Source organism: Sander vitreus, chromosome 23 (genome assembly GCF_031162955.1).
Source record: "Sander vitreus isolate 19-12246 chromosome 23, sanVit1, whole genome shotgun sequence".
NCBI lineage: Eukaryota > Metazoa > Chordata > Actinopteri > Perciformes > Percidae > Sander > Sander vitreus.
The window spans coordinates 9,388,400-9,402,693 of record NC_135877.1 but is presented as its reverse complement, the minus strand read 5'-3'; the positions used below and the strand labels follow the sequence as shown (position 1 = coordinate 9,402,693).

The window sequence follows — 14,294 nt, the reverse complement described above, 5'->3', positions numbered from 1 at the left end:
GCCTTGTTGTTTTCAACTTTGGAGGCAGAGCTGGGCTGAGACGATCCAGCACAGTCACAGCCTGCACTCACAATCACAGCCTGCTCTCTGGTGTTGTGTCTGCACTCAAAATGTAGCCTGCATGGTGTGCTGGACAATAGTCCAATAACACAAATTATATAATTTGATTATACCAAATACTACTGGTCCAGCTGCAACTCCATAGCAAATATGGAGAATATGGAGAGATTATATTTGCAAATTATGGGACGGTTATAGAAATGCTTAGGTAGTTAGGGTCCTACAGCAATAATCTCTTAATATTTTCAAAACGTTTACATATTATAAAGGTCAGTACAACCTTATTTATGTTATTTATTAATGGTTATACTGTTGATAAGTTATGGTATAATTACTGATCCTATCGTTGCTGTGCTGTGTCATTCCTCAGACTGAAGAACTCATTAAACCTTTGAAATAACAGGTTGTATCTCCATCAGGTCATGGTGTAATTATCACTGAGATCAGTCTGCCAGTTTACATGGGCGGATTACTTAAAAGCTTAAGTGTTTAAGGGTGGAGTGGTTGTGTGCTTTGGAATTAAATATAGTAAGCATGTGCATTTATTACACCAGCGTTGCTTTTTAATCAATCAAACTGCAGATTGAAGAAGAGAAAAAAATACAAAACACACAGGATATGAAATCGATTATTAGGCTCAGTTTTGCAACAGTTTATTTATCTTAAAAATTAAAATATATATTTACAAAAATTGTCGCTTTTAATTGTCGCATACACCCACAACAAAAAGCTCAACATAAATAAGTTAGTATAATTTTTTCAGTGTTTTTGAAAAAAAAAGTACACTACAAAGTTTTACACCAAACGAGGCAGTGTCACTTTGTTTTTCTGCCCTAAAAAAATGAGAAATCAACAATAGTGCAATTACATGTTCCACATGAATTCAACACCACAAAGACAAATCTTTGATTCACATATTTGCATAATAAGTAGCCCAGTGCAATAACATATTTTATCTATGTTAACCTGGACTACACCGATTATTACAAGGGGTGGATTATGTGACCTAAAAGCCACTCAAATATAAACTCACCTAATTTAAAAAATAAAAGCTAACTCTTAGGATTATTAGCAAATACTGTTACAATTTGGTTGGATATTGCTCAGCAGTTTAGCTCCCACCCCTCCCCTCACCCCGAGAACAAAAAGGTTCAAACTTTGGCAAAAACAAAAATAAAATTATAAAAAATTACATTATAAGAAAAAAATGGGGGAAAGAAGGAGACTATATTTGCATGTAAACTTTATCTGTCATGGCGGTTCCCAGTTAGATGGACCCTCATCTTACAGTGTGGCCATCAGGGCCTTCAAAAACAAGATTTATAACACTGGAACAAATAAAGCCAAAGAAAAAGTTATGACATTTTGTTTCCACACAACCCTGACTTTTGATATCTGCATTTTTTAAACTTACATCAATTACCTGAATAATGACACAATATGACCACTTTAACAAAATAATATTTCTGTTGGAAATTGCACTGCAACTTCCCGAGTCAAAGTCACACACTTATTCAAAAACATTTAACAAAAAGGTATGAAAAGCATAATATGCTTTTTTTATGTGCTACATCTGAAACATAGGTAGTAGATAAAAAATGAGCAAATATCCATTTGCACAATGCTACATTGTCTGCTGCTTCTGAGGCAATTTAATTGAAATGAGTGCCAAAACTTGATAGTGTACATAATCAGTGCTTGTGCAGCCTCTCCTCCTCCCTTCTTTAGGAAAAGGCTGTTTTTTTATATTTTCTCTCCCATCCGTCAGGTGATGAGAAAGGCTACAGTATTCCACCAGCAACAGGTCTCCCCGCTCTGTGGGACACGAAGAGGAAACAGGCTGTTGAATGGTGCAATTGAAAAAGCAGTTGCTCATGCTTGATACCCTCATGCAGACTCATGCAGACACACACACACACACACACACACACACACACACACACACACACACACACACACACAGTGAACAGTCATAGCATGAAGGGTTGTCAAAGATAAAAGGAAAAAACAACATGCAAGTTTGAAGGGCTGATGACGTGTTGCTGTGTGCATGACAGAAATGTGTGTTTACAACTGTTACTGATGATACACAAGTAGCCTACACACAACTCTACTGGCGCCCAATAGGCCTTTAAAAGCCGATTGTTAGTATTTTTACACATTGAATACCTTTAGCCTACGTTATTACCAATTCAAATAACAATGAAATAGTGAGATGATGATTTCTAACCTGGCACTGCTTTTCACTGCACTTCCGCGCTCTTCTCTGACCTGCTGGGTCTCTCCTCCGCGGCTTTTACCGCCTGACTTCCTGCACCGTCCGACTGGTCTTCATCATCATCTTCGTCGGTATGCGACCTTTTCCTCTGACACTCGCTGGAGCAGGGACCTGGCAGACAAAAAAAAAAAAAAAGTTGTCAGGGTGTTGGTGTGTAGAGCTGCACGTCCACTTTAAAAAAAAAAAAAGGCACCTGACATCCTCGGCAGCCTGGAGATTTATTTTACTACCGAGAATAGCCCGAGTTAGAAAAAAATGTGCAAACTAAAATCGAATTAATTAAGCGCGAGTTTGATCCCATAAACATGCGCATTACATTGCCACACTCATTAATAAGATATTCAATTACGTTAACATCTGTAGGCCTAAAGAAAGATTTTTCCAGCACACTTTTGTTTGGGGGGGATCAACCGATCGTGGCCAAGGTTGATCCCCCGGACACAACTGTTGCTTAGCGCCTCTGCATTGCGACACAGCGAAACAAAACTGCGTCGCAGCCTTAATAAGTCTAGGTAAATCACCTGAAGTTTCTGAACGTCTTTTTCTCGAACCATCTCTGTGTGGCTGATCCGACTGGCGCTCACTCCTTGTCTCGGCATCCTGCCGGTTGTTATCGCCGGGAAAGTCCTCATCTCGCTGGGGACGCTGGCTCCCGTGAGGCTGTCGGACATAAAACTCCGGTGCGTTGCGGTCCTCCTGCCAGACGTAATTGCGCGGAGCGAGCGGTCTCTCGTTGACGGGATCGAAATTGTATTTCTCCGTGAAACCCTGCACATCTTCCTGTATCGAAGCCGTCACATTCCTTTGTATCTCCGCTGGGTCAGGTCTGCCGAAAAGGTTTCTGCGGACCGAAGGTCTGACGTTGTCTGGCTGCCGCGCATCCACCCTCTCCAATGTCGGGCTCGCATTAGAAAGGCGAACATCTGACATTTTGTTGCACATATGACAAGGGGTAAAAACAAAACAAACAACAACCAAACCCTTTTAAACTTCTATTTCCAAGTAGTATTCCTTTAAAAATGCAAAGTGGGACAGAGGGATGATGCGTGCATACTCCGCGCGTATCATCCGAAACGCGTACGCGCAAAAATGGAATAAAGCGTCTCCAAGGGCGCAGGGGGGGTGGGGGGGGGGGGGGTTAAAAGAGCCACTCCTGTCAAGTCCGTAGTAAAGCTGATGAAAACAACAAGTCAAGTCATAACAGCCAACATGGCGTTAGAGGGAGCAATGAGTGAAGAAGAAAAGTTGACATCAAGGACTATTTAAACAGAGAAGGCGATTCATTGGTCTGCGCACTAGGACCGCCCATTGAGCTCTCTTAAAGTCGAACAGAGGCAACAACAACACAGAGCTGGAATGGATCAACTCCACACATGAATATGGTCCAATTAATCGGTTTGATTGGTTAAATACGTAAAGAGCAAAATAGGCTGTGGTCATAATGGAGTGTATTATTTAGCTTTATCTTTCCATTAGTGCTTTTTCCCAGCAGGCATCAGGTTAGACATTAACTGAACACCTACAGGTCAAAGATATCATTTGATCTCATTAACTGTCATTTGTATCTCTGTGTGCAGGCACTGTAGATGCCCTGAATAAAAAGTGTGATAAGAAAACAAATATTATAGTATCTATATTTAAATGTATCTCACTGCAGGAGTACCTCACTGCAGGAGTACTAGGCTGAGTTCTTGCTCCAGGCTGGTAATACTATCACAGGACACAATCATCAAATGATCGTTTGACTGCTGACAGATCTCATTGCTTGATCTGATTTGGTGTCACATAAATGATTTAGGCACCCTTGATTCAATCAGAGTAAATCCATTCAGTTACAGCTTAGCTTAAGGCTATTGAAGGACAATGAGACACTGAAATGAGGTTTTATGCAGGAAAACAAAAGAAGCCACAAATCTGTCTCCTGGCATCCAATGACATCAGCTCTTGAGCAGAAAGCCTTCCGTCATTGTTGGCACGGTGCTTATCGCTGTCAGACTTTGCCACTGGTGCCACAGAGGTGGTGTGTGTGTGCTTCACTGGTTGTAATTGCTCGTGTTCTTGAAATTTAAATACCAAGGAAACAGCAAGTGGTGCAGCTTTAAAATATAAATTCTGGTTCTGTTTTTATCTTAAAAATTCCTGACTTACAATTTTATTTGATGTTCATGCCAAGACTTAAGTTATTGAATTTATTTTCTGTACATCCCAGGGCTCCATAGGAATCCTGGAGTAATTAAAGTAATGCATCTGCAATAGTAAGCATTCCTTGTGCCCAGAAGTTCACTACGTCCCAACTTAAACCCAGGCAAATGTCGCACTGCATTCCTCTTCAGCATTTGCCAGTAAAAAAACCAATGGGCCTGCCTGCCTTAAAGGCCATGCTGTTTCAATTAGCCCTCGAAACGTCCAACATCTCGTGATGAATACAGCGAGGCCATCTGTTATATCGATGTTATCGCTGGGAATCACACTTAATCCATAATGTGTTTATGCTGCTGCAAACTGTGCACGATGTTGTACAGAGTGATCCCCAAGATGGAAACATTTTTGATCAAAATGATTAAGAGCAAGTGAGAAAGGGGGCAAGAGAACATTTTGTTTGGGTCAGATACAGTAAAATGTGTATTTTGAAAATGGGAGTAACTGTTTAACACTGCTGAGTGTAACCGAGTGGGATGATGCAACTGCAGCAGATTCTGTCACTAAAACGAACATTAGTTTAAACAAGATTAAACAGTCACAAAACAGAGAAAGGTCACTGTACGTATCTTCTTTTCTTTTTAATAGTTTAAAATAACAGAAACATTTTGTTGGACTCCACAGAAGTCAACAGTGCCCCCTCTGACCATAGACGCAGAGATTAGATGGATAACAGTAATGCGTCATGTCAACAATAACGTGTCTAGGGATAATTAGTCATAAATGTTAATGTTAACATGCTGCAAAAAGTCATGCGTTTTCTTATAACAAAAAAAAAAGGCATTGCAAGAGCAGTGGAGATATGAATTTTTTTTTTTTTTTTTTTTAAATCAGCCCAGCAACTGGTCTTGGGAAATGCTATTACCTCCACATCTTCTTTTGAGTTGTACATACTAATAATAATAATAATAATAATAATAATAGTGTTAAAACAGTTGGTAAAAAAGCCCAGAATAGTTGCTGAATTGGGCTGAACATGCAATGGGCAAAAATTAACCATGGTTTAAGAATTAGAAATAAGGGGGGCGCCCGGATAGCACAGTTGGTAGATCAGGCACCCATATATAGAGGTTCACTCCTCGACGCAGCGGGCCCGGGTTCGACTCCGATCTGCAGCCCTTTGCTGCATGTCATTCCCCCTCTCTCTTCCCTTTCATGTCTTCAGCTGTCCTGTCAAAAATAAAGGCCTAAAATGCCCCAAAAATAATCTTAAAAAAAACAAGTGATAAGATACGTTTTTTTTTCTAACAGAAAATTCAGAGCAACTGCAGGGCAACTATGCACATACGGTACATGACTTCAGAATTTTAATTGGCAGCCATTTTTAATTGCTGCAAACCAGCAGCGTTGATCCTGAGCCTGTAAACACAATCCATCAGGGGTCCAGCAACACTAGTCACACCCGTTCTAGTAAACTCTCTGGAAACAAAAACAAAACAAATAACACCCTGAAAGCTAATACAACAGCCTGACCTTACTAAGCATAACCTAGTATTTTACTGATGTGTGGAGTTAATTTTCCACCTAAATAAAACGCATTGCTAATTAAGTACAGGATGTTCCAATTTTTCATATGGAGTTTGGTTCAGTAGGAGTTTGATAAAAGAGTGCTGGTAAAGCACCTTGGCACATTTGGGACTCTTTAAAATCACCAATCAAACATTTCTCTTCTATTGGTGAGAATGCTATGGACCGCTTGTTGGATGTCACGAGACGGCAGCCTTGGAGCTCTGCTTCTTCTTGGCCAGCTCGGCCTGAATTTGACGGGGGAACTGGTCCAAGTGCTTGCTCACACACTGCATGCAAAACCTCTTGGTGTAGAAAAGGCTGCAGTCCTGTGTGAGGAGAAAGCAAAGCTCAGCATCAATGCTCTATTTTTACATAAGTACTGGATATGTTTTGTCACAATTATTCCAAGATGGAAAGACTATCTGTTTGTGAAACTGGATCATTGAGTTCAAGGGCATCAGTGTAATAAAGTCTACTCAGCACATATAGAGGCCACATGATGGCAAAGTCATCTGAGGAAAACAGAAGAGGAAAAACCACAGATGTTTGTTTTATCGCCAGTGACCAACAGGGTCAAGTCATGTCAAGTGGAAAACTGTCACAGGAGCACAGCTTGGTTTTCAATGGACATGCAGTTGATGAGCACGCTGCTAAATTACTTTTTATCTGTGCATCTGGCATTAATGGATTTGATAACCTGAATTAAATAAACAATTCAATTTAAAGACGTCTTACCGATCCAACACAGACACACATGCTGCACACGCTGCAGGTAGAGCCTAAAACAAGGAACTTTTCCTTGTCCGGACTAAAGGGGTCCTGAGCCACAAAACACTCCTCAAGCAACCTGGTGGACGACAGAAATGCACACATAAATTGATATATAACTGGATATAAGACAGAGGTGTTTTTAAAGACAGTAACGTCACTTGCTATAAATGTAACGTGCATATCACTGTTAATTTCACTGTTAGTGTCTAACGGTGGGATGGCATTAACTTTACATGCAGTCACGTAACGTAGCAGCTAACAACATGAGCTTTAGCATAGCTAGCTCCATAGCTCTAACCGAAACACTTTGCTTAATGTTCACTTACACAATGGCTCTGGTGTTTGGTGGTTTCTGGCCGACGTAAGTAAAGGGACTGCTTAAACCACACAACTGGCATGTAAATGTTTTTTGACGGGTCTCGCTCGTAGTTTTCTCCATCTTTCAAAGCAGAGGAGCATAATAGTTACTTCCTGGTTTTCATATCGTGTCCAACCATCAAGTTGTTTCATGAAGTTTTAGCGCCACCTATTGGACTGGGGATGCAGAAGTATTAGGACGCGTCAAACGAATGTATGTGGAAATATATTTGTATAGAAAATAATAGTTTAGTGAACCAGCCACAATTATGAACATGGCTTATTTTCATAGTAAAAAATAATCCTTAGATAACGTTTACAGCAGGTAGGCTACTTCAACGTGTAAGCACAGGTGTAATTAATTACAGTAAGGCTTGCTGGGACAATTAATGTTACATGGAACAAAGCTATCATTAACATTATTAGTTCCACCTGTGCTTTTCCTGCATGACAACTCAAAATATAGGCCTATGCAGCAAAAAGCTATTAGCTTATTTATTTCAACAGTGGGGTCTAAATCAGATGAACAGATATCATTAGGCAGGTAAATAAGTCAGGGTATTACAAATAAAAGTTCAATATATTAGTTTATTTTAAACTTCCACAACACATAAATCCTTTTATTGAAACAGCAAATGCTTTTTTTTTTATTGTACACTACTGTACATGATAAAAAATATAAACAGTTTCAATAATACAGTACAGCAAATGAGGCAATCACCTCCTCTTTTTGATGCCCGTTTTACTGCATGCAGATACATACATTCCATTCACTGTGGTCACCACATTCTTCTATTATATTTACAAAATAAAACATAAACCAGCTTATCATCAGGTTATTGTGTTGACAAAATATTAACTGGCCAATAATGTGTCTTAACAGCAGGATTTGTACAAAACAAATTCTGAAAAAATAGGTTGGGCAGCTATCATGTTGTGTTGGTATTTATCATTAGGGTAAAGTACTAAAATTAATATATGACACATGAAATTACAATGATGGCTGCTTACAGCAGAAGTATGGTATTTTTTTTTTTAGGTCATTGCCTGTTAAAAATGCACTATTGTTCATGATTTATGATGTGAGAACATTCCCTGATCAAACACTAAAAAAGTTAAACTTGTTTCTACTTGGAAAAAAAGTCTAACTAGACTTTGTTATGAGGTGAATGTATAAAGTGTGGTTAAAATATGAGCTGAGGCATTGAAACGTTATGGCACTTGGTGAATACTTGAATAGTGGTTGAAGTTTCTTCAACCACTAAGCTCAAAAAGGAGATGTGGCACAACTAGTACACACTGAAAGGACATGACAATTATATTAACTAAATCCAAGTGACTTAAATTAACATATCATGTGCACTAAATATCCAAAATATTAGGAATATGCCTGGTATTTAGTTGTAGTGCCTATATTGCACAACCAACATTTCAGTTGCCTCAAAGATTAAACATGTTATAACTTCTATGCTTCTTTTACCACAATTCAACTTGTTCACAGGAAAAAATTAATATTGAGCATCAGTGCAATGCTAGGCACATTTGCATAGCCTTCTCCCTATTCACCTTTTGTTCAGTGTGTAGAGTAAAAGCTGGCATCCAGAACCCACTCCATAGCATTTGGGTGCTCCAAGTTAAAAATCAATGCATTTAAAAAAATATATCTCGACACAGCTATGGTGTAAGATCAAAAACTTTGTTCCCCTCTGTGTCCCCTTTCATGGAAACAGGCACGCCACCTACAAGAGCTGCCTTCCCCCCCCCCCCCAAAATAATTTCATTATGTTTGGTTCCAGTAAAAAGACACAGAGTCTTAATGCAAACACTGCAGATCACAGCAGTGTGCACCCATAGAACCTGCACATTAAGCAAATTACAGTACATTGATATGCTTGATAGTTTAAGTAAATATGTGTAGACACCCGTTTAGAGTGGCATACATACATATTCTAATACATGTCCCTGTTCATGATCATGTGCCATCTTCTCAGTACATGTCTCTGTATATCTCTTGCAGGAGTGGGTGCAGCGACGTGTCCTCTGATGTCTCGATTTCCTGCACCAACTGAGCATGCTCGGTGACCAGCTCTCGGAGGTCGGCCAGTTTCTGTAGCAGTCTGGGAAAGAGGAAGGTGTCATCCGGGTGATTGGCCAGCAGGTGGAGCCGTAGTGCCTGAACGATGCTTTCCTGCAGCTGCTCCACTAGAGGCACCTCCACCAGGCCTGGGCGATCTGGAGGGAAGGGGAGGATTTAGTTTCTTGCGAATGTTCTCTCTTTGTTCACTTTTGAATATAATTAAATATAATTGTTGGTTACCTCCGCAGCAGATAATGGCTGCCACAAAAAGGGCCAGGTCACTGTCGTCCAGTTCCAGGGAGTTGAAGCGTGTGGCAAACTGGAATTTGGGCTCCATCATGTCGCTAAATGGCCGCCGGAGGCTCTTGAGGAACTCTCGGGTGATGAAGCCTCCACCTCGGGCCACCAGGAGGCCGTCTTTGTTCATGCAGGAGGCCAGGAGCGTGAAGAGGGCTTCGTAAACACCGTACTTCAAGAGAGTCACCTAAACGGGCAGGTAAGAAGGCCATAGCATGACTCAGATGTGCTTCTAAACATCAGTGTTTTTGTGTCTGTAACTATTTTTTTCTTCTTCTTTTTTTCTTACATAGAATCCCAACAGAAACACATCCTCTTTTATTCAAGTTAGGCCAAATCTTTCTTCCCCACTTTTCACATGGACCGACAGGAAGACAAATGACAGATACAGCACCCCTAAACCCACCTGATCATTCAGATTCAGGCTCTGGAAACCTGGCACCGCCTTGGCGAACTCCGTCAGCTCGGTGACGGTCTCCACCGAGGTGCTCTGGCAGCAGTGGAAGAGCCTGGCTTCAGCCTCCCTCTGCTGGAGCTCCCTACACCCCACAGCCGGAACCACCGCCCCTGCTTGAAGGCCGCTCTCGGGCTCCGGACAGTCATCGTTTACCATATGTGCCGCAAACGTCCTTTCTGCCAGCTGGAACGTCTCCATGTCGTGAATGATGAAAGGCTGCAGAGAAAAACAGAGGAGAGGATGCTGGTAGGTGAGGATATTTTTTATTCTGTAGATACAGAATGAAGAATAGAATTTTTTTTCTTTACCGGCTTGCTGGTCTTTCCGGTGAGTATGACCCGAGCTTTGGCCTTGTTCATGTTGAAGTTTTTCATGTAGGCTTTGTGGATCTGTCTGACCAGAAACTTGTGGTCGGCCAGCATGGGGCTTTCCACCTCTTTCTCCACCATCTTGCTTTCTGCCTTTAGCTTTAGCTTCTCCGCCTGAGGCATCCGACCAAACCGAATAGCTGGTGCATAGAAACAATTATCATTAGCAACCGCTAGGCGCGTTTTCAAACGGTTGGTGTGTTATTTTACAATAAAAAAACTACATACAGAGACATCAGACATATCCTCCACAGGGTTTCTGCAGGTTTCAACAAATAACATTTAAGACTTTTTAAGACCTTTATGGATGAAATGTAAGACCTATATCACGACATAAAAGTACAACGAAATGCAGAGTCACAAAAGTACTTGCAAAGTAAATTAAATTATTAAAATTGAATAAAAGTGACACAGAGTAATAATCTGTACATATACTGCAAATTATATTTGGATGAGCGAAAGAAAGAACTACAACACCACAGAATAAAAAAAAAAACTTTCAATGAGCATTAGAGGTAGCATTACATGGACGTAGGAAAATTTAAGTTTATTAATATAAGTAATTATTTAAGACCTAGAACACAATCCTTTTGCAAATTTAAGACTTTATAAGACTTAGAATTTTGACTTGAAATTTAAGACTTTTTGGACTTTTAAGACCCCGCGGAAACCCTGCTCTTACAGCAAACGTGTGTGTGCAGACACACACAAGTATTCGCCCACAACAGATCTGGTGTGTTATGTTCTCTTTCCTCTCTTCTGAGGACATGTCGTCCTCCTCTCAGGTTTCTGACACTGTTCTGTCTGCAGTGGGAGGCCATCGTAACAAACCCAATGACCCCTCAGCAGTCAGTGCAGATGACGGGCCAGATGTGGAGCTATATGGACCTGTGTTTTCTCAATGTCAAGCAGGCTCCGGCAGGACGTTGTTCTATAAAAACCCAGTTAGTGTAAAGCATGTTGATTTGGAGCCAAAACACATTAGGACATTAACTGCTGTTGTTGAGAACACATACCATGGTGTTGACTGAGGACGTGGTGAGCAGAGTTTTATGTAACTGCATTCATGATGCTTACTTGCAAGTTCTGTCATTGCTATGACAGTATTGTATTGGATGCTATGATTTCAGTAATTGAGTTTTAAAGCTGGACTGTTTTGAAAGATGATGCAATGACTGTCGTACAAATGTATTCAAAGTTGAATTCATGCTTATAAAGCAATAAAACGCACTCTTGCACAGATTACTGTAGTACAGTCTGCAGTTTTTATGGTACAGCTTAACTGGTCTGGTATGACCATTAGCTTATTGTGGCTAATGCTAGCTAATGTTAACCAACTTTAGCTAGATAATGCTGTGTAACTGATCTTAGAGAGTCTGTTTATTGTCTTTATGACTCTTCTCTGCCTGTACTAATGTTACACTAGATTTACCATTGTCCTCTGCTGGACAACTATCCTATAGTTGTCACTAGTGGCTGTTATTTAGCAAAAGTTGCAGCTTTAAGCTTTAAACTATGTTGGAGGTTTCAGGCCTTACCGTTGTGGGACATGCCCACAGAGAGGCACTTGTGGAATCGGCAGTACTGGCACTTGTTGCGGTTCTTCTTTTGGATTTTGCAGTTGCGTTCACACTTATCATACTCCAGCTTCAGCCGGATGGTCCTTCTGAAGAAACCCTGGTTGAGACAGAATGGCACATTGCTAGAGCTATCAATTTGATTTGAAGATCATATGATCTGATTTGAGTACACAAAAAGCCCACAAAAATACTTTCCGGGTACTTCAGCCCATATGAAAATCAGTTAACTTTCTTGAACTCTTATTTTACTAAGCATGAGTGCCAAGGCTGTGTTCACACTATATGTCAGACACCTATATCTGCAGTACCTATTTGCCTTGGTCTAGACCTTTGAATCTGGCCAAGTACCTTATAATACTGTACATGAATTGTTCATTTTAAGCCCTGGTAGGACCAGTGTTATATTACATTTTGGATTGGACTGTGCAGTGGAACTACATCTATATTTAAAGAGAGATGTGCTTCAAGGTGTAAACTCTGCTCTTTCTAAAGAAGAACCCTGATTGGACAACCCTCCGACACACACCAAGATACAGGGCAGTGAGCCAACGCATGCTAACAGATGTCACACATGTGCCAAAACATATGATCCTTTGACGCACACTCACACACAACTATGTGCATGACTGAAATTTCAGTCAGGACATTCCTTATCCCTCACTGTCAAAAGGGGAATATGGATTTTCTGGTGATATATCTAGAGCCACGTGGTCACGCAATATGTCAGCCATCATCTTACAAAATGTCTTGTCTGCCTTTATGTCAAAGACACATTGTTATTAAGGGTTATTATGTGTCAGGCATCACTTTTTGTGGTATTTTTAACCAAAAAAAGAGATCTAGTTTTGTGAGCAAAACTACGTGCAATCTTCATGAAAACGCAGAGGGGCGAAATGTGAAGTTCGAGGCATATGAGAGTCATCAATAATACATTACAAAACAACAGAACTGCACAAGGAGGTAAAAACAGATGTGTATGTTTACAGCAAGCATGTCTTTGCATGTCTGTGTACAGACACAACCCGTGCTTTGCGGTGATATTTAGCTGTGAGTAACAAGACTAAAGACATAAGCAAAGAGATGTATTGTGCAACGCTTCCTTAAGAGCAAATGTCTTTGAGTGAAACCGAAAGAAAAGTTGATCATCAGCATCTTTGTGGCACACCTATTCAAACTAACATCCACCTATTGGGCAGGTAGAGGTGTTGTGATTAACCTTCCCATTGCTGCTCTAAACGTCCCATACAAATGACATACCATCATCACCGCAGACTTAATCCCTCGCACCATAGCATCACAGCACATTCCATTCACATTCCCACTATTGAGTGCTCCTCTCTTTAAAAGCGAGGCGTTGAAAGTGATATGCAGAGCCTGTCGAGCATGCAAACCGTAAACTGTGACTGCTACATATCACAAGTCACATCTTTCCATGATGGCGCAATATCATCAGTCAGAGAATTTAGGAACAGAGTGCTGTCAAAATACACCTCTCACATGTGTCCAACAGTTTCCTAGTCATCATGTCCCTACTTTAGAATAGCAACCATCTGACACGAGTGCTGACATGACTAGCCTTAGACATGTGGGTCATAAACCAGAGCCCTGTGGGGAGCTGGCTAGTTTTGCAGCACTCACATACAGATGTGCATTGTGCAACTGACAGAAAAAAAGGGAAATTGTCCAAAAAGTGTTCATCTCTAGTGTCTGATTTATAAATTAGAGTAAAATTGAAGGCACAGTGCCAGTCCAGAGGAGTGAAAAGCAGGGTAAAAGAAATCATTGTGGAAGCAATAGAAAGAAGAGAACACCTCTAGCAACTCTGTCTAACTTCTAAGTGTGACTGGTACCACAGCGCTCTGGATTTCTTGATCCTTGTGTAGTTGTGGTTGCATAAGACCATTTTGAGGTGGCGCTGTTGCTGATTGGAGAAAACTTTAAAGCAGGCAAGGTCAAAAGTTTAAAAAGTAATGCATTAATACCAAACAAAGCCTCAGATAAGCAGCAACAACAAACTGGAGGAAGCCAGGGGAGCCCTCTTTTCCAGGAATGGACCACGGAGTTGGCAAAAGTTGTTTCATACGAAAACATTTCTTTCAACTCTAAGGATCGGACTGAGAAATATGCGGTGAAATGGAGAGACTACTTGTAATACATTGCTACTGTGAACATATCTAGATTAAGATTGTGATGCCTATTATTGTAAAACTATACATTTGATCCATGAGTGTTTTTCTATTTTTTATTTTGTTTCATTTTATTATCTGATTTCCATTGTGATTTGTTTTGGGTTTAATGTATTTAAAAAAAAATCATTAACAGGGAATATATGTACAGATGT

At 40.5% G+C, this 14,294-nt stretch overlaps 3 protein-coding genes across 4 annotated transcripts in view; all 3 read right to left on the bottom strand.

The window, feature by feature from the left end:
- Positions 1 to 679: 679 nt before the first annotated feature.
- Positions 680 to 3,587, bottom strand: cdkn1ba (cyclin dependent kinase inhibitor 1Ba). Its single transcript, XM_078242809.1, has 3 exons — positions 2,860 to 3,587; positions 2,291 to 2,449; positions 680 to 1,875 (listed from the first exon to the last, which is right to left on the bottom strand). The coding sequence occupies exons 1-2, from the start codon at positions 3,278 to 3,280 to the stop codon at positions 2,304 to 2,306; spliced, it is 567 nt and encodes a 188-aa protein (XP_078098935.1). The 5' UTR covers positions 3,281 to 3,587; the 3' UTR covers positions 680 to 1,875; positions 2,291 to 2,303.
- Positions 3,588 to 5,093: 1,506 nt separating this feature from the next.
- cdpf1 (cysteine rich DPF motif domain containing 1) lies at positions 5,094 to 7,305 on the bottom strand. The gene is made up of 3 exons (XM_078243016.1): positions 7,144 to 7,305; positions 6,782 to 6,893; positions 5,094 to 6,372 (listed from the first exon to the last, which is right to left on the bottom strand). Exons 1-3 carry the CDS (start codon positions 7,254 to 7,256, stop codon positions 6,244 to 6,246), a joined length of 354 nt encoding a protein of 117 aa, XP_078099142.1. The 5' UTR covers positions 7,257 to 7,305; the 3' UTR covers positions 5,094 to 6,243.
- A 437-nt stretch (positions 7,306 to 7,742) lies between these two features.
- The window catches only part of LOC144511982 (peroxisome proliferator-activated receptor alpha-like), a 15,403-nt gene continuing 8,851 nt past the window's right edge, over positions 7,743 to 14,294 (bottom strand). For both annotated transcript variants that reach the window (XM_078242491.1, XM_078242490.1), the window contains 5 exons: positions 11,912 to 12,050; positions 10,314 to 10,513; positions 9,955 to 10,221; positions 9,492 to 9,735; positions 7,743 to 9,406 (listed from right to left, as the gene is read on the bottom strand). In XM_078242491.1, the coding sequence (XP_078098617.1) occupies positions 9,162 to 9,406; positions 9,492 to 9,735; positions 9,955 to 10,221; positions 10,314 to 10,513; positions 11,912 to 12,050 (1,095 nt within the window). In that variant the 3' untranslated portion in view covers positions 7,743 to 9,161. The remainder of the gene's footprint in view (positions 9,407 to 9,491; positions 9,736 to 9,954; positions 10,222 to 10,313; positions 10,514 to 11,911; positions 12,051 to 14,294) is intronic.